Source organism: Ursus maritimus, unplaced genomic scaffold (genome assembly GCF_017311325.1).
Source record: "Ursus maritimus isolate PB19 unplaced genomic scaffold, ASM1731132v1 scaffold_5, whole genome shotgun sequence".
Lineage (NCBI taxonomy): Eukaryota > Metazoa > Chordata > Mammalia > Carnivora > Ursidae > Ursus > Ursus maritimus.
Genome location: NW_024426663.1, coordinates 28,463,787 through 28,484,973, shown reverse-complemented (window position 1 = coordinate 28,484,973; position 21,187 = coordinate 28,463,787). Strand labels below are relative to the sequence as shown.

At 40.5% G+C, this 21,187-nt stretch overlaps 1 protein-coding gene across 1 annotated transcript in view; it reads right to left on the bottom strand.

Annotated features, from left to right (window-relative positions):
• Positions 1-21,187, bottom strand: part of ARSB (arylsulfatase B) — a 156,260-nt gene that overhangs the window by 69,564 nt on the left and 65,509 nt on the right. Inside the window, exon 5 of the mRNA XM_040622148.1 lies at positions 11,155-11,398. Coding sequence (XP_040478082.1) covers positions 11,155-11,398 — 244 coding nt within the window. The remainder of the gene's footprint in view (positions 1-11,154; positions 11,399-21,187) is intronic.

Sequence of the window (21,187 nt, the reverse complement as noted above, 5' to 3'; positions counted from 1 at the left end):
TAACACGTAGCATCCTTGCATGTGAAGTCAACTAACCAAAAACACCCCCAAATCTGAACCAACCCCTAGAGCACTACATACTGCGGCCTTAGGGTAGAGGCTCCTTTTTTTTTTTTAAGATTTTTTTTTTTTTAAGATTTTTGTTTATTTATTTGAGAGAGAGACAGCGCACAAGCTGGGGGATAGGGGCAGAGGGAGAGGGAGAAGCAGACCTCCCACTGAGCAGGGAGATGGATGCAGGACTCCAGCCCAGGACCCTGGGCCCATGACCTGAGCTGAAGGCAGACGCTTCACTGACTGAGCCATCCAGGTGCCCCAGGGTAGAAGCTGTTTTATAAAAAATGTTGGGTGAAGTAGAGAATCAAAAAAATAACACAACATTCCTTAAATATTTTGCTTTAACTTAAAAACACATATATATTCAGTCGGCAGTCTTTGAATGCAGGGCTACTGGTTAGAATTCTCTACCATCCTTAGTTCATCAAACATACTTATAATGCTTCTTTACAGTTTCTAGGGCTGTTTTTCTTTTCTTTTAAAAAATTTTTTATTTAAATTCAATTTAGTTGACATATACTATATTATTAGTTTCAGGGGTAGAATGTAGTGATTCATCAGTTGCCTATAACACCCTAGGGCTGTTTTTCTTAAACTGGAGAAAGAGCCTAAGAACATGTGAGTTTCCAGATTTCCACAGAATAATGGAAGCCATCTAAATTTTAATCTCTCCACATCTTTTCTTTAGAAACCATAATGAAAAGGAAATAAAGCTGGGGTGCCTGGGTGGCTCAGTCAATTAAGCATCTGCCTTCTGCTCAGGTCATGATGCCAGAGTCCTGGGATCGAGTCCCACATCAGATGCCCTGCTCAGCAGGAAGTCTGCTTCTCCCCCCCCACCCTTCTCTCTCTCCCCCCGCCACCTTTCCCCCAGCTCGTTCTCTCTCAAATTAATAAATAAAATCTTAAAAAAAAAAAAAAGGAAAGAAAGTAAAATCACCCAATGCCTAAGCCTATAACATAAGTGGGAGACAGAACGTATTTAAACCATGGGTGGCTGTGAGGAAATAATCATCTAAGACCTGACAAGTCCGTGCCAAGGTCAACCAGGGCAGAGTCAGGCTGGCATCATGCAAAAGAGGGTGAGGGGGCATGGAGGGGAAGGACTCAGACTGTACCGGTAAAATACACCCCAGAAAAAAAGGGCCCCACCCTGAGGGATAGAAGATTGACACACAGGTCTGATACCAAGTGGATCAGAGGACTAGCGCCTGAGGAGTCCAAAGGGAGGGCTTGGACAGTGTGCAGGACGAGAGTGGCGGTCTCAGGCGGCACTAATTCTGAAAGGAGCAGTTGAAGATCAGGTGTCTTTTAGAAAGTGGACGGTAAGGGGAAAAAAGGAAGAGACAAAAGATCAGGGTCCTACTGAAAGAACCTAGCATCATAGAATCACAAGAAGGCAGACCGGAGAGATAGCGGCAACATTTATTTTAAGAAGGGCACTTCACTACAGCAGTAGAAAAAGGTGTTCTTGAACCAAGAACTAAATTAAACTATCAAAAGCCCACCCCCATAGATTGCCTGCTATTACAGGTCGAGGAAAAGGTGACATATGAAAATGTGAACAACAAAAAGAAGTCAGCATCTAAACAAAGTTACCGCAGGAGATGAGAATCAAAACTTTTGGCAAATGAAAACATTGCCCCTATCATGGCAACAAAACAAAACAAAACAAAAAAAACAACCACATGCAGAAGAAAACTGTTACACAAAATTTCAACATAAATTAAATATAATTAAATGAGCAACTACCAATATAAAAAAAAACATGAATCAAAAAATTTAAAACTCTGACACTGAACTAAGGAAAGAAACTAAAAGAAAAGACAAAATCTCAGAAATGAAGGGGTAGTATATATAACTGAAAATATATGAGGCATGTAGAGAATAAAAATGAAAAGAGAGAAGATAATTCAGAATAAAGAAAAAGGATCAGAGAGAAACAGAACTAAAACATATGTAAATAAGATTCAATAAAATTTATAACTTCAGTCCCTGAAGAAGAAACACAACAGTGAAATATAATATTTAAAACTATAATTCAAAAGCCTCTGAAATAGAAGATCTGAATGTACAGATTGAAAGAACTCACTGTATATCTAAGAATATACATGGTCCCCTTTGAGACAGAGCTGATAAAAAAGTCTTAGACTTTAAATCAAAATAATAATAAAATCTTCTTAGCCTCCAGGCAAAAAGACCAAGTCACTTGAAAAAAAAAATCATCTTGACATTAAATGTATCAACAGCATCATAAAAAACAAATAGTGGGATAACATTTTCAAGAAATTCAAGGAAAGAAAGTATGAGACAACGATTTTATATCAGTTCAACAGTTTTTCAATTATCAAGGTTGTAGAAAGCGCTTTAATAAATACTCAAGAATTCAAAGAATCCTGAGAAATCTATTAAAGAATTAATTCCTCCAAATAAGAGATAATTGAGAACATTTTAGAAATTGAGAAGTGGTTAGCATGGAATATATTGATGTAGGTCTAAGACTAAAACAAGATAGTGAATGAGGACAGAAGAACAATATTCTATGTATTATATGCTCTGACCAGGTAGAAATAATACAACTAAGAATAAGACGGCAAGAGACACATGAAAGGATTGAGTTAAATACACCAGTTACTTTCCCTATAAGTAATAAGTAGGAGTCAAAAATGCCATTTGAAGATAGCAAACCAAATAGGAGAACCTAAGGAAAACGGAGGACTAAGAATTATATACAGATCCTCCTTGACTTGTAATGGGAATATGTCCCAATAAAACCACTTTAAGTCGAAAATATAATAAGGTGAAAATACATTTAATATACCCAACCTATGGAACATCCGAGTCTGGCCCATCTCGAATGTGCTCAGGACACTCCTATTAGCCTACTGTTAGGCAGATCATCTAACACAAGCCTGTTTTATAATAAAGTGTTAAATACCTCAGATAATTTAATAAATACTGTACTGCAGGTGGAAAACAGAATGGCTGTCAACATACCGGTTGTTTACCCTCACAATTGCACGGCTGCCTAGGAGCTGTGGCGTGCTGCCCAGCGCTTCAAGAGCGCGACACGCCACATGTTATTGGCCAGAGAAAAGATCAAAAGTCAAACTAGGAAGTATGGTTGCTACCGAACGTGTATCACTTTTGCACCATCACAAAGTCAAAAAATCATAAATCAGGGCAGTCTGTAAAGATATTCGGATAAAGGTGAACATTAGAATAGGATATAAATCATTCTAAATATTAAAAGAACTAAAAAAAAAAAATCAAAGGTCAAAGATAAGAGTAAATATAACAAGACAATACGACAAAGCTAGGAATAAAAATACCAGTCATAGCAATATACATAAACTCATCTACTAAAACAAAATGTTTTCTGACTGGATCACCAAGAAAAACCTAACCGTATACCTAACGACTACAGAGCCTGCATTCTTTTTCAAGGTCACACGGCACAGACACCAAGAGAGATCATACGTAGAGCCAAGGTCAGATTAAAAAGGGCTCAATAGTATAAAGTATGTCCTCTGACCACAACAGAATTAAATTAAAAATCAGGGGCGCCTGGGTGGCACAGCAGTTAAGCGTCTGCCTTCGGCTCAGGACATGATCCTGGGGTCCTGGGATCAAGCCCCATATCAGGTTCACTACTCAGTGGGGAGCCTGCTTCTCCCTCTCCCTCCCTCTGCCCCTCCCCCGGCTCATGCCCCCGCTCTCTCTCGCCCTCTCTCCCCTCCAATGAATAAATTAAAATATCTTTAACAACAACAAAAAAGTTATTTTAACTGTATTCTGTATGTTCATAAAGCTACCTAGAGACACGGAGGATAGAAAAAAGACCCAAATGAACCTCCGGAAGTGAAAACCTACAAAGGGTGAGATGAAAAAGAGACTGAAGAGAATTAACGGAAGATTAGGCATTGAAAAAAATAATAATACAATTGCAGGCATAGCAATAGAATCTATCCAAAATGAAATACAGAGGAAAAAATAATGTAAGAAAAAAAAAAAATGAAAGGAGCATCAGCAAACTGAGGACAACTTTAAGAGTCCAGGTAAGAAGACTGGATATCTCCATTCTTCCCAAATTAATTTTCAGGTTTAATTTCATTCAACTTAATTTATAAAAAGGATTTTTTTAAATTTAACAAAATAATTCTAGAGCCCAGAAAAAAATTTAAAAAGTGGGACTAGTCAAGAAAATTTTGTAAAGAAAATAGAATGGAGACGCGATAGCTATCTCTACCAGGTATTTAAACATACTCCAAAATGCATATTTACAACAGATTACACATTACAACAGTGAGGTGTTAACATGAGAACAGCTAAGTCAGTGGACTAAAGCAGACAGCACTAAGACAGAAAACAGTAGTAATAAGAACTTAAAATATAATTAAAGTGGTACTACAAGTCAGTGAAAACAGAAACATTATTCAATAATAATAACAATGTAAATATTATTCAATAATTATTCAATAATCAGTCTGGGTTGTCTTGGTAACAGTTGGAATAAAGTATCATCTTAGTTGAGAGGTTCTTAACCTTTGGCTCATTGACCGTTATGTTTCACTGGCCTTCACGGTATCTGTGAAAGTGGGGTTAAAAGCGACTCATTTTCCCTTCAGTTTTCCTCTTGAAATTTAATCCATACTGGGCGACGTTTTAAGTTTTTGTTTTTGTTGTTGTTGTTGTTGTTAGCCTTTACATATTTATTTGAGAGAGAGAGTGCGCACACAAGGGGAGGGGGGAGAGGGTGAAGCAGGCTCCCCGCTGAGCAAGGAGCCCAACGTGGGGCTCAATCCCAGGACCCTGAGATCGTGACCTGACCCAAAGGCAGACACTTAACCAACTGAGCGACCCAGGCACCCCAAGTTTTAAGTTTTTAAGTTATTAAGTTTTTAAGATATTTTACATCATCAGATAAGATTTGATTGTCACTATTGTCATGTTATAACATCAAGAAGAGTTTCCCATTAACGAGAAAGAAAAACGATACCCGCCATTAAGATTAGGCATTCTACTTTTGTTTAAGTGTAATAAAATATAAAATAAGTTAAAAAAAAAAGCAGCAGGAGAAAAAACACTGTGAGATATTGATCCTTCAAAATATCTTAAAAACCCTGCAGGCTGCTTACCAAGTTGAAAAGCAGAAAAACCATACAGAACTGGAAAGAACTTGGAGAAGCTGTGTCCCTACAAATGATAACATGCACTATGGTTTGGAACAGAAGGAAAACTGAAGTGGTTGAAGGAGCTCCTGTTGCAAATAGTATCACTCGCCCCAGAACCACTAATTCTTCTAAAATTTTAATATTTGAAAGCAGGTCTAAGAGGAACGGACAACTCTGCAACTAACGAAACCTCTGATGCTCACAGCACAGCCAACTCTGCTACTGGGATTCCTATTTCATGAGACCCTCTTGAAATTTTCAAAAATTAGCATTATCTTGAAACTGGCATTCCAAGTAAATATCTGACTAGAAGATAGTTCCAGAACCCCGGGCACAGATCAAACATCTCTGACATTTGGCTGTCCATTTGTTTTTGCTGTTTTGGAAAAAGAAGCTCCAGATGTCAGTGTGACTGGATGCTTTCTCTATCAGCAGTCATGGGTGCCAAATGTTGTGCCACTCATAACGGATGACGGTCTGCCTGATGCTGTGAGAAGCATCAACTTCAAGGCCAGAGGGGCTGAGTCATTTTTCAGGACCTTTCATCAAGACATAGGAGCAGAAGGAGAGTAGTTCTTCACTTACTAAACAGAAATGTCCTGGATTTCCAGAGCAAAGTCTTGAAATGCTTAATTAAACTTTGGGCAGAAATTTTACTTTTTTTTTTTTCCACACAGAAAAGGAAAGCCCGCTCTCTCATGGTTCAGCATACTTGGACGATACTTTTGGCCGTATCCCTTGGCTAAAGCCGTGCAGTCAATATTACATATGCGGCTCGAGAATGGAGAGCTCCTGTTCCATAAGAGATGGGTCACCAGGAGTTCAGTATCCTTCTAACACTGAAGAGAGACTTCCTCCGATCTGGAGTTAAGGGTGCCCAAACTTTTTCCAGTTTCTCTGCAGGCAGCAGCAAACATGTGCCAAACTTTTAAAGGTTACTCGTAATCCATAGAACCTTAAGATTGAAATGTGGCTATATAATCCAAAATTTGGTGATGTGGACAAACATCAAAGACTTAGACTTTGCCAAAGACAACAGCCTCAGTGAGTTGGGGACAGAGGAAATTATTCCAACTGAATTCAACTATTTCTCAACTTAAGCCTACCTTCACTTGGCAAAGTACACCGCGGAGTTTTGACTCCATTTGCTATGGGTGCTTTCGCAAGCCAGGATTTTACAACACTTTTGCCACCAAAACAAAACAAATATCAAAAACGGATTGGATGTCAAGCATGACTCATATGCTGTCATATAAAAACCACACAAAACTTTCTCCTACTTCTTTAAGTCAAACCTCAACAGCTTTCACAGTGAAATTAGCGATGAGCTGAATTGAAGTTCAAGTTTTGCTTCGTTTGGGAATTTTTGTTCTATTTCTGTATCATAAAGTAGGTATTAATTTTTGCATTAAAAATTAAAGAGACGGCGGTGCCTGGCTGGCTCAGTCCGAAGATCATGCAACTCTTGATCTGGGATCGTGAGTTGAGCCCCACGCTGGGTGTAGAGAGTACTAAAAAATTACATCAACTTAAAAAAAAAAAGTAACAGATTTTCTTTAAAAAAAATTTATGAGACAGGTTTATAAAGAATGTTTCTCATATTTTTCTATGTGGAATCACATAGAAAAGAATGTATAATCAGTGTTTAATATCACAAAAAGTAATTCTTTCTGAATTTCTATGCATATGTTTAGATACTTTTCTTCTGTAAATTCACAGCTTTCAGAGTCTCAAAAAGGTCTATGAACCAAAAATCTGGAAAAAAACCCACTCCTCTGATTTAGATATTGACTTTACATAACACGCACAATCATCTCTCAACAGTGCAAGAATTATATGGAAGAAAATCAAAGCACCACACTTGGAAGAAAATATTTAGTGCATTTCCGGTGGAGAAAAAGACTTCGGACCAAAAAAGCAAAAGAAAAACTGATTTCAGCAAGAAAACACAAACTTCAGTAAATAACTGTAAAAAGTCAGGAACATTTTCAAAAGAGAAAATACAAATGGAATATAAAACATTTAAAAACTAATTTCTTTAATAATCAAAAAATTCAAGTTAAAATGAGATGATTTTGCCTATGATATTAACAAAGAGGTTTTTAAAAGCTATATAAGGAAAACTTGTGAAGGAGATGAGAATTCTCACTAACCAGTGGAGTAAGAGTACATTGGTACTTTTTGGGAACACAATGTTATGAAGTCTGTCAAATGCTTTCAAAATGGTCATCTCTAAATACTGTAGGATATCTTGCATATGTGGAATCGAAAAAAAAAAAAACAAAAGGAAGGGAGCTGAACTCTTAGAGAGTGGAATGGTAGTTGCCATTGCCTGGAGGGTAAGGGAAATGGGGAGATGTTGGTCAAAGGGTACAAACTTCTAGCTGTAGGACGAGTAAGTTCTGGGGATCTAATGTACAACATGCTGACTACAGTTAACAATACTGTATCATATACTTGAAAGTTATTAAGAGAGTAGCTCTTAAATGTTCTCCCCACACACACAAAAATAGTAACTATGAGAGGTAATAAATTAACCTTATTGTGGTGATTACTTCCCAGTTTATATGTGTATCAAATGATTATGAGGTACACCTAAAATTCACACAATGTTTTATGTCATTTACATCTCAATAAAGCTGGAATAATGAAATTAAATTATATTATTTTTCCTCACATTCTGAATTCACCGGTCGTCAGTCAGTCAGAGGAGAGAAAGGTGTCAGACATGTTTCACTGGACAACAGAACACAAACCACCCAGCATGTACGTCCTTTGAATCTCTGGTTGCTACTTATTGCCTCACAGTTGAATGATGAAATATATACACATTTTAACAAAATCAACCTTCAAATTTAACTTGATACCTATTTTCTTCACTCTCCAAAATTAGGCAAACTTTTTCAAGGCTTGTGTTCCACAGCAACGCAAGAAAAAGAAACTAAAAATGTATGCAATAAAACTGGGTGACATTAAAAAAAATTAAATCAATACATAGAAGTCATTCTCTAGTTTAGTAATTTAATTTTAAATAATTTCTATCTAATGAGAAAAATCCAAAATATAGACAGAGATTTCATGAAGAAATTGTCTATTCCGTTGTTAATGATAAAAAAAATAAAAATCAATCTATGTTAAGGGATTGGTTAAGTATATGAAGGTGTATGACAGAATACGTAGTCATTGAAATAATGTTTGCGATGAGTTTCTTGAATTGGCACGGTCAAAGTGATGATGTGTTAAGTGAGGGAAAAAAGAGGTAGTTAAAAATGCTAAGAAAAATTTTAGGAAATATGACACATGTTTACGGTAGCTTTTCCAGGTTACATTTGGGTGATTATTTTTATTGTCTGTACTTTGTAAATTATCTACAATGAGTATATATTACTGACACTCAGGGAAATGAAATAAAAATAGAGTAACCACAGAACACGTGTATATCTCAAGTTCAGATCACCAACAGGGGCAGAAATATTTTAAAGAAAAAGAAAAATGTCATCTTGTATGAATGAGCAAATAATGAGGATAAACTTTCAAAACAACTAATGAGAGAAAAAACTTCTGTTTACTGCTTGGCTTAGCTGTTCAATGACATGGATATGGCTGAGTTCTCTTTAAATGGCAAATCACATGAACTGGTCATCCAACCCAAACTGAAAAGCCTACTTCTCAGGCAAGAATAGGAGGAGACAATGTGGGGCTGGTTAGGACTTTCCCCCCGAAACAGTATGATTCATAAGAAGGACCGAAATAATAGTTGGAAAATAGGAAAAGGTAAAGAAAGAGCTTCCTGATGCTTTAAATTTTGCTGTTTGAGAAAAGATCTTTTTAATTTGATAAATTCTCTAAAGAAAACTTGGGAACTTTGCATTGCAAAATAATTGAAAGAAAAAGGATACAAAGCTAATCGAATTTTCCCCTGGGTCTGTAGGAGATGAAGACCTTCCCTCGCCTCACCTCTCGGGTGAGATTCATTACAAAGGCACCAATAGACTCCCTGCTTGTCAGAGGCTGAAGAGCCCTGCTGAATGCTTCTTTCGTCCATTCCTAAGCTCATAGGAAATTTTACAACTTTGACGTTAAAACTTTAGTAGCTGTCAAACTTCCTTTGCATAAAGCAATCTTATGTCAAACCCTACTATTTATTTTTATTTTTGTTTACATTTTTAAGTAGGCTCCCTGGCCAGGGTGGAGCCCAGTGTGGGGCTTGAACTCATGACCCTGAGATCAAGACCTGAGCTGAGGTGAAGAGTCAGACACTTAACCGTCTGAGCCACCCAGGCACCCCAAACCCTACTATTTTTGATACTGAATATTACTTACATAAAAATTGATAACATAAAGATCAGAGGTAAGGAGTATATCTAGCACTTGGGACTGGTTAGATTATGATATAGCCAGACTATGCACTGTGGATTATAAACCTAAATGTCTACAGAGACCACGTACTAACATAAAAGAATGAAGTGGGCCTGGGTTGGGATTTGGGGGGCAGTGGAGACTGGTGATTTGAAGACGGAATACTTTATCTAAGGAAGATAACTACTTGATTCTTGTCGGTTGGCTTTATGGAAAGGTGGGCCCCTGTGTTGCCAGAATCACCTATTTAAAAAAATTTTTTTTATTTGGAAATAATATCAAATTTAAAGAAAGTTGCAAAAATAAGAAATAGTAAAAGAATACCTATGCCCTTTACCCAGATTATCATATTGTTAATATTTGACTTGATATATATTCTTTCTTTCTGTACACACACATACACATACACACACTGTGTCTGTATGTCTTGAAATATATATTGAAATACATAGACACAATTTTTTTCTGAACCATTTGAGCATATGTTAACACGTTATCATGACCCTTTAGTCCTACTCCACTGCATATTTCCTAAGAATAGAAACTCTACTATTTTTGAGATGGACATCTGGAGTGGGATGAAGAAGAGAGCATGAGGAGATTGTCTCCTCCTATCCACTAGGGACTAGTCAGTCAATCAGCCACTTTTTCTCCCTCCGTAACACCAAACCAAGGTTAAATACTATTGTGCTAGAAAACCTTCAATATATACACACTTATATAAATTGGATATATGTACTCATCTTTTAATATATTATCAACCTTAAAAACATATTGTTAAACAAAGGTAAGATAAAATTAAATACAAATCCAAGTTTATTGCTTTCTTCCTGCACCCTGGAAGGTGTGTACCTCCCCACCTTGGGCGCCATTTTTCTACACCATGGTGGCTAAACAGGAAAAGGACTGCCACCATTTCCAAAGCTGCATCGGGGTTCTGCTCCCCAGTGAACCTCCCTTACATCTGCCAGCTCTCTCTATCACAACACGCTGTTTTACTGCCTTCATAGTGTTTATTGCTACTGGAAGTCATCTTGCTTATTTAGGTGTTTACTTGTTTATTTCTTCTCCCCATCCCCTGATAAGCTCCATGAAAGCCAGGATCGTCCTGTCTTGTTCATTCCTACTTCCTCCACCCCTAAAACAGGGGTGGTTCATAATGGGTGCTCATTAGCTACTCCCTGGCTCACATTCCAGCTCTATCCCCTGCGTGGTCCTCCATTCTCCTAGCAGACAAGAAGGCAGGTCCCCTGACCCCCTGCAGGACAAACAATACCCTATCTTACCCCTTTGAGAAGCTTCTCTGCTTAAAAAACACTTGCAGAGGGTGCACAGCAGAAGACAACCTTCCTCTTCTTGTAAAACATAGGGCCGCCATCTCAAATCCAGAATTTAAAATAATATATACTTACAATGTTTCTAAAGACATTTCTAATTTAAAAAAATTATTTATTTGTAAGCCTAATTATCATTTTCACACAAAAGCTATCATTTTCCCTCAATCCCATCAGGCTGTTCTTGCAGTTTCTGCCCTGGGAGGAGAAAAAGGAAGACGAGCGGGTACCTGATGGTTTTCCACACATCGAAGCCGTCCAGAGGCTTGGTGCCGTTTGTGCTTCCCCTGGCCAGCTTCACGAGTGTCGGCAGCCAGTCAGAAATGTGGATGAGCTCCCGGTTCTTTACACCCTTCTGCTTCAGCAAGGGGCTTGCCACAAAGCCCACCCCTCGAATGCCTCCTTCCCATAGGCTCCATTTTCTTCCTCGAAGGGGCCAGTTATTGCCCCCTGCCAAAGTCTGTCCTCCATTATCTGAAACACAATTAGATCTTTGCATGAGGAAAACGTTAGACACATTTAAGAACAGAAGGCTTCTACATTGCTTTTAAATGGTGCTTAAGAACTAAAAAAGATGCCCCCTCCTTACCCACTCCCATACCAACCTCCCCTCTCCTGCTCGACACCCCTTCCATTACACAGACAGAAACAGAGTGCAGCAAGGCACCAATCTGACAGGAGACCTTCAAATCCCCTTGGATACGGTCGCTGAAAAACACGCAAGTCCCCCGAGGATATCTGCTCGGGATAGAGCCCTGTACTGATAATCAACAACTATGTTGCAAATGCATGTGTGTAATTTTGTGTAACACAGAGAAAGAATCCAGCTACACTGAGCCCCTCCCCATCCACGAAAAGAAACCTCAAGTGACATTTCACTCAGTGAGTTAAAGCTGCTGGTAAGTGGGGACCTTTTTATTTTACTCACCTGGAAAAACTTTCTAACATTTACACTGGTAACTAAATTAAACTTCTACTCCCTGGTGATTTGAACTCTTTCTTAAGCGTGAAAGTTGAAGATTTCTCCAGTGGGCTAAATGTCTCTTGTAAACACAGCAGTCAGGTGGAAAAAATAATTGCCAGAAAAATTCCTCCCTTCTGGACAGCATGGCAAGACAAAGCTTCATCTGATGCACTGTGCCAGGGAAGAGAAAGGTTCTCTTCCAAGACCGCTGAAGTTGAAGCCAGAGGAGAAGTTACAAGAGCGACTGAAATTAAGTATTTTACCAGCTGGGTGGAACTCAGAAATTAAGTTGGACTGTAGAGGGAAAAAAGTGCTATTTCTTGTAGACTGAGGTTGTAGAATCATTGGTATCCCCAAAAGTATCCGTACACCTGGGGACTCCACAGATACATTTGAAATAAACCTTATTTGTATACATATTACACCTCAATTAGATCTTGTTTTCAAATCACTGCTACCCAAATGAACCACAGGAGGGCAGGAGGGCAGACCTAATGTCTGTAGAACGTCATAGGTAAAAATCCAACGCAGAAATCAAGACCGAAGCCACAGGAAACACATGAAAAGGAAAAGAACTGTCACTTGTTAAGCACCTACTATGCACCAGGCACCACTTAAAGTTTATTTATTATTATTATTATCTCTCCCGGAATCTGAAGTCTGAGAGGCCTGGAATTGAAGCCTGATGCCAGCCACGCACTTGCCGTGGGACCCAGGGCACTACGCCACCTGTTTATGTTCAATGCGGAGATGAGAATTCCTAGCTCAGGTATTAGGATGAAAATGAAATGACACTGTTTATGATCATTGCTTGGCTGGGTACCTGGCACCACCTCAGGGCTCAATAAATGGTAGCTAATAGTTATAACTCAGTCTAGTACCATAACCGTTTCGTCACTGAAAAAAAAAAGAAGCCTGAAAAGTCCAAATAGCTAAGGAGTGGCAAAGCTAGGATTCGAACAAGGTCTGCGTGACTCCCCAGGTGTCTCCTGCCCCCAGAGTGCCGTGTTCCTGATGTCCGGTATGGAGCAGGTTTCATACCTACAGGCCACATAAAGCTTCAGTGCCCTATGAAAATCAGAAGCATAGTCTCGGCAAAGTGTATACTCTCCCTTTTGATACAGCAGAAGGTGATGATATTTCAGGGTGATGACAATTCCCTTTAGAGGAGCCTTGGTTGCTGGTGGGTAAGAAATTCAAGGCTCTACTGCCAAGTGGGCTTCTGTTCAAATCCTTAGCACATGAAATGCCTGGTTCTCTGTGCTCCGTGAAGGGAGGGAGAAGAGTGGAGCTAGCCTACATGAAGATGACAATTCTTCAACACGCCGGCGGGTGATGATCTGTCTCATCATTTGCCATCACAGACTTGTAAGAACCTTTCCTTAAACCCTACATCTCTTCTTGACCAAGTCAAGGCCCTAACAGTCACCCAAGCCAGTTTATTACATACACTTTCTATTTTACAGGAGCAAACCTGGATATTCAAAACAAGAGGTCACCATCCTTAGACACAGGGGACTCCTCCATACTGCGTACACTTCACAGAGTATCGGTCACCCATAACCCACATTTCCAAACTTAAAAGGAGGTGCCGTTCATATTATACTAAAGTACACTGGAAAAAAACGTTTACATTCTGCCCGTGAGGTCAAGAATGGCTAAGCTGGCGCTATAATTTCGTTCTATTATCTAGGCTGCTATCAACGATACTGGCTTCTACTGCTTGTAGAAGATGCCAGTTGTCTCCATTTTAAATAGATACACTCTTCTGAGATATCCTGTAATGTCTCTTTCAGGCCCACGTACTTGCTAGTGCTCAACACAGAAACACCAGATGATGGCGGTGGAGGAAATGCATGTGGAGATGAGGAGGAGGAAGGCTGCGTCTGCTCTCTGACTCCAGGAGCGGCCCCTCAGGCATGACTCAAAAGGGAAAATGCGCTGTGCTGGAAGGAGAATGTGGCCACCGTGGCTACTGTCGGAGCTGCGAGGTGTGTCTGCATCTTGAGCGAGGGTGCCGATGCAGTGAGCGGGACTGTTCTGGCAACCAGCTCACTGGGCTGGGTTTCCCATGAGCAATGATAAGGGATTCTGTCATCTGTGATCAGTCACATTTTCGAGAGCACTCTGGAGACAAAGCACTGTCAACGGGCACAGCACGACTTCTTCTCTCGGACTCCCCTGTCCCAGAGCCGACGGCACAACCGGAGACACGAAGAGGACAATCTGGCTTTGCCGGGGGTCCACCTCTCCACAGTGGGCACCTGCCCGATGGCTGCCACTTAGCAGCGGAGCCGTAGAACCCAGCTGGGCTCTTCAGAACTAGGGTGCTGTCCGTCAGTTCCAGCACAGTCTCCTGAGTATTTCAAGAAGTTGGACATAAAACTGATCACAGTTGCAGCAAGAATACAACAAGCTCATTTGGAATATGGTTTCCTATATGGTTCACTTAACTCTGACAAATAAAAATCTAAAAAGACAATGGAACCGTCACCATCTCGAACACATTTCTTTTCATTCTCTCCCCTAATTTTCTTTTAGGCAAAAGCTAACTTTTGTTCTTGCTACGAATTAATTTTCAAGAGAAAATTTTCTTGTTTCATTTCCTGACTTATTTATGAAAAAACTTCCAAATTAAAATAAGATGACTGCAACTAGTAAGGAAGCTCTGAAAGTTTTTTTTCAGGGAAAAAGTTTGTCAGCAATGTTTCTGGCAGAGGAAAAACCTAATTATAAACACTTTGCTGTCCAGAAAAGAAATGTCAAAATAAAACAAATGTTATCATATACAGATGGTGAATCTCACTTTATTATTCCTTCCTGAACAAAAATAACTATCAAAAACAGTCATGGAAAAACATTGGTTAGCCGATGATCTAAGCAAACGCATTCGGTGTCTGACAACGAAGCCTCATCCTTATCCAGCTGATAAGAGTTAAGATGGAACCATGACAACATTAGTTTTAGGACTACTCCCAACAGGGTAGGGCTGTGGCTTGGCCCTGGAAGCGACGCTGAACATCAGTGTGTATTTCTATCTCATTGCTCCCTCACCCGGGCTTACCCGAGACATCCTCCTCATCCTGACTCAGGGATCCTGAAAGAAAAAGCAAGAAAGTCCAAGAACCTTGCACCAGCACCTGGACTTGGCTCTGAACAGGGCAGGCAACCTAAGTGTGACAGATGAGTAGACAACATGATTTCCAATACCAAGATGCCTTCTTCTCTAAAAAGATGACCCACTTGCTGATGACTGATTCTTTTAGACTCATTTTTTTAAAAATTTTTAACTAAAATGCAAATTGGAGGGTTAATATATATGTCTTAGAAGTCACCTAGAGGATTAGGTAAATTCAATCTTCTCCTACTAAAAGATCTTGGAGGAAATATCTACCTGGACAATTTACAATCTAATGTTCTTCTCTTTCCCTCTTGTTCTACATTCAATTTCTGATTGAATGCGCATTCCCTTCTGCCGAGTCTAACTTTCAAATGGATTTCAAGTCCATCCACCTCTATCGACCCCAGTGCCTTGGGTATGGCACTCTTCCCACTTGAGCACATGGTAACCTACAGACTGCTTCACTTTCCTGTCAGAAGCATCACTGTGAAGCCCCAAACCAATCAAGTCATGTTCGTGTTTAAAGATCTCTAATTGCTTTCGAATCAGGAAAAAGTTCAAACTTCAGCCCAAATACAGAATCCTTTACACCTGGCCCCAACCTACTTATCGGGCATCAACACCTACCCTCCTCCATTAAAAGTGCCTTGTGCTGCGGCATCTGGCTGGCTCAGTCGGTAGAAAGTGCGACTCTTGATCTCAGGGTTGTGGGTTTAAGCCCCACGTTGGGTGTAGAGACTACTTAAAAATAAAATCTTAAAAAAAAAAAAAAGTACCCAGTGCTTCATTCATGTAGAACTAACTTCTTGTTGTTAGGATATGTCATATGCACTTTCGTGCTGACTTTGCCTTTGTACATGTTGGTTCCTCTGCCTAAAATGCTCTCCCTCTTCTTTCCTGCCCAACTTAAATTTTAATTCTCAGGATAAATGTCACATCTTCTGTTAACTTTTCATTTACCATGCCCCACCACTACCCTGCATAGATAGTCTCTCTGTATATCGTACTTATTTCTGTATATTATTAATTAGTTGTTCAAGGGTTCATCTTCCCAGGGAACTCTGCCTCCCAACGACAAGAACAATATCTCATTCTTCTTTGCATTTCCAGGACTGAGCACAGGGCCCACCAAAGAGAAGGACTCAAGAATTGAGGGAGCGAGGGTGTGGGTAAGGAACAATAAACAAATAGAAAAAAGGCCACCAAAAATTGAGACTGAAGGCACTAAAAATTTACTTTGATTGTTGGATGGTGTTTTCTGAGCCTTCTTTCAGCCACTGCATGGTCTCGACTTCTAGGAAACTGTTCCATACACAGGTGCTGCTTATTTAACAGGACCCTACAGGGTCAGGGTGGCTCTCGGCCCCCATGAGGGTTTAAACAAATCAAACACACAATACCAGAATTGTTTGTCCAATCTGGCCCTTGATCAGTCACGCTGAAGTCAAAGGGGATTGTTTGAGAGCATTTCAAGGAACTCGGTCCTCGACAGGAAGGGAGTCCTCATTCAGTCCTTTAACAAATCTTTTGGGAGTGCTCACCATGTGCCAAGGACCACCCCAGCTTTGGGGAAATGGCAGCCAAGAAGACAGACAAGTCCCTCTCTCTCATGAAGCAAGTAGAAAGAGGTACGATCTCTCCACTCATGGTCCTCATGGAGGAGCTGAAATCAGAATGACGGGACAGGATGGACCACGATCAGAGAGGAGAGAGCCCAGAACAGCAAGTACAGGCTCAAGTGCCTTATTCAGTTACACATTGGACAGCGGGGTGTGTTCTGCATCAAGGCTTCTTCTCAATTCAAGATTAAGTTAACTACACTCGTAAGAACATTCTGTTGCCAGAACTTGAGGCAAACTTGAGCTGAATGAAGGTGTCTGGCTGCTAAATGACTGTCATCGTTTGTCTCTCTCATCCCTACTGCCACATGTCGAATTTCACTGAAATGGATTCGAAGAATTGGAGTTAAGTGCTGTGAGTTTGGGTAAACTGTTCTCTGAGCCTAATTTTCTCATTTGGAAAATGAGGCTAATAATGATACCTATCTTAATAGAGCCTGCCACAAATAGTGCCCAATTAATACTACCATTTTCACTGATGAGAATCACAAGCAGCGGCAGCATCAAATATGCAGAGCAGAACCGTCTCCAATCCAGGTATTTATTACACGTACACGGGATTTAAGTATTACAGCGGCACTCTAAAACACCACGCATTCGTTAAGAAAGGATTTTATGCACAGAGCCCTTCTCAGTTACATGCTCTTCTCTGTAGGTGATTTCTTGAGACTCATAAGAACACAGTGAATTTGAGGGCTTTTGCTGTTATTCTGGGGACAGAGACAGGTAACACCTTTCTGTTTCTAGGAGTTTAAATGAAGTTTCCTAATTATCAAAGAAAGAGGAACGATGATCATAAGCTGTGATACAAATGCAGTGTCAGAAGCTGAAGCTTTGTTTAGTTATATTTGTTGGGGTCTCAAATGGTTTGCAGCATTCAGGACAGACGAATGCTCCCACCCCACTCCCAGTCAGACCCAGTCAGACTTTACATCTGGATAGAAGAACCAGCAAAGGGAGCGCTCCCACGGAGCTACTATTGGGAGGGTCCTGCTGGGATAGGATTGGCAACCAGACTGCATAATGGATGCAGCCACCAAAGGAGCAGAAGATAAAGGGGGTGGATGCAGGGAAAAGGCAAAATCAGGAATCAATGAGGATTAAAAGGGGATTATACAGGGTTGTAGTAAAAGATTTCCTCATTTTAATGGGGCTAATGTCATTGCTTATAATGATCAGATACCAGTGGGATTTTATCTCTCCTTTAAAATTTAGGGATGAGAAGACTCAAAAGTCTGTTGAAAGACTGGAGGGACAGGAGTGGGAGATGGGCTAGATGGGTGATGGGTATTAAGGAGGGCACTTGTGATGAGCCCTGGGTGTTACATGTAAGTGATGAATCACTGAATTCTACTCCAGAAACCAATATTGCACTGTATGTTAACTAAATTTGAATTAAAAACAAAATAAAATAAATAAGAAGTTGAAACAAAAAAAAAAAAAAGAAGAAGAAGACTGGAAACAATTGGTCTCTAAAAGTTAAAATGGGAGGTGCCTGGCTGGCTCAGTGGATAGAGCATGAGACACTTGGTCTCAGGGTTGTGAGTTTGAGCCTCATGCTGGGTGTAGAGCTTACCTAAAAAAATTAAAAACAAATGAACAAATATATAAATAAATAAAAATTAAAATGGAACTGGAAACTGAAAGAACTGTCTTAAGTTATTACATATCAGTAGATGAACAAATGAACTTTTTCTATAGTTGAAAGCATAGGTGGTCACAGAGTTTAGAGATCCTTAAACTTAAGTTGTAAGAGAAGTACGGAATGTTGTGAGTTTCTCTCACTCAGGAGGCATGGGTTTGATCTCCGTATTCCTGATCCCCTAACAAGTAGCCTAAAAGCCCAGTGTCTAGGGTACTTAGGACCAGCAAAAATACCACATGTTTGTTCTAGATTTTTTTTTTTTTTAATTAAAACCCTCCTTGTTTTCCCTTTAGGTTGATCTTGAAAGAATGAAGTTATGAATTTCAGGGCAAGCGAAAGTTATTTGGCACTTTGAGGGAGTATCATAGTTTACTCACAAATTATTTGGCTCCCTTTTCAGAACAGGTGATTTTTTTTTTTAACTAGATAGCTATTTATCCATCAGTAATGCTAATCAAGAAGTAACAGATGAAGGGGTGCCTGGGTGGCGCAGTCGTTAAACGTCTGCCTTTGGCTCAGGACGTAATCCCTGAGTTATGGGATCGAGCCCCACATCAGGCTCCTCTGCTCTGAGCCTGCTTCTTCCTCTCCCACTCCCCCTGCTTGTGTTCTCTCTCTCGCTGGCTGTCTCTCTCTGTCAAATAAATAAATAAAATCTTAAAAAAAAAAAAAGAAGAAGTAACAGATAAAAACTTCTCACAGAAGTACTTCAGAGTCTGGCAAGTTTGAGAACAGCAAGAGTGAAAATACCATCAACAGAGAGACAAAAGTAGAACTGCCGTTACAAAATTACAAGTGCATTAAGTCCTTGTATGGCAAGAAAGATGAGAATTGAGGTCAATGATTTTTTGGAGAGAATTAAGGCAGAGAAAGCTAACATATTCTGTTTGGGTAAGCATCAACTACTTTAATTAGTCTATATGTTCCCAAATACATAATACAAGTTAAATGTCCTGCATTTACCTTTGATGCAGAAGCAGCATTTTATTGGATCTCTACTTTCAAGGTAGTCAGATATGCTTTTAGAATTACACAGAAAAACCAATAAACCAAGCTGAGTGAACAGGCAATTCTCTTTGCCCAAAGCTCTTTTCTTTTCCATATTCTTTTTTTTTTCTTATGTAGAAACCATAAAGATATATGATTCTTATTTTCTGTACCCAAAGCTCTTTTCTGAAGTTTACTAAATGCTGAAGGATCTCACTGAGGTATGAGTGTCTACTTATGGAAGAGAGACAAGTCATCAGCACAATCCTCTTTGAAGAATACCATAAGAGTAAAACATTTAATGGCAGAAACAGAAATAACTCAATGTACCTAGATATTAAAAAGTCTGTTAAGAGAATTTAACAAATAATTCAAATATTGAATACATACTCAATAAAAAAGCAAGAACACAATTCCTTTGGATTTGCAGATGACACTTGCTCCAAAGCCAAAGGAAAACCAACTCTGGCCGCCCTCAAACTCTGGGTCCTCCTGACCACACCACGTGGCGGAACCCCTTCTGACAGGCAGGTACACAGTGAGGATGAGGAGAAATCAGGTGACCCTGGACATTCGAAGCAGGTGTTGGGGAGGGAAGGCAGCTGGAGAGGACAAAGTGTGGGAAACCGTGAGGTCCATGTGCCTAATGAGAAGCAAGAGGTTAAACGGAGGCATTTTAGCAGGACGCAAAGGGATGTGTGAAGAGAGAGGTCCCAGAAAGACAAATACCATGTGATTTCGCTCACCTGTGCAAGCTAAAAGAAACAAATAAACAAAAAGTGTACTCAGACCCATAAATACAGAGAACACACTGACAGTTGTCAGAGGGCAGGGATGGGGGATGGGCAAAAGGGGTGAAGGGGAGCAGGAGATACAGGCTTCCAGTCACGGGCTGAAGAAGTCACGGGCATAAAAGGCACAGCACGGGGACCAGTCAGCGGTCCCATAAGACTGAGGTACAGGACGGAGGGCAGCTGCACTGGCGGCGGGCACCGCAGAACGTGTGGAGACGGGGGATGCCTGCGTTGTACACTGGAAACTAGCGTGATGTCGTAAGTCAACTCAACTCAAATTTAAAAATAGGAGGGAAGGAAGGAAGGGAGGGAGGGAGGGAGGGAGGGAGGGAGGAAGGGGTCCAATATCTGGGAAACTCAGTGTATCCTAAATAGCCATGAACCAGGATAAACAAACAAACAAACAAATCAGAACAAATGCCCCTGACTAACCACAACAGGCACCACCAAGTCCCTGCTATCAGAGCCCCACGCAGGGCCCAGTTAGTCTCACACACTATTCTAATGACATGCATGGTGTGTGGCTCCCTTACCTCATAGACTAGAATCTGCAGACTAGAAAGGTGCTGAGCGCTAGAGGTGGGCTCTGCAGAGAGCAAGGGATTAAGAATGGGACAGCGAGGCCCTTTGCATTTCCCTGTGCCCAGTGCGGTGTGGCCGCAGCAGGCGACAACGACTGCAGTCTCAGAGGCCCTCGCAGCACAGTATGGAAGAGGTTATAGCCCCACCGATGAGTGGTTTTCATTTGTTGACGAGAAGAGCACAGATGTGGCAAGAGGTGGCCCGAGTCTCCGCAGGCAAGGGGGTTGGGGTGTGGTCAGGTGGGTGCATGATATGAAAAGGCCCTGCATGAAGGGGGTTTCTGTAGAGACTGGCTGTGGAGCAGACGCTCTCCTCAGCTTCAACGCGCTGGTTCCCTGCAGGGGAGCCAGCAATGAGACAAGGAGACCTTGAACTGACTGAGATGCTCTGAACTGACCGACCCCAGCTTTCCTCCACCCAGCAGAACTGGAACCCCGCAAGCAGTATTATGTTCACTCTGAGGAGAAAAGAAGAAGCAAGTGACACTTCTTGCACGTCTAAGTTCATGGACAGAAGTCTGTGATCGCTGCACATACGTGTGAGCATTATGG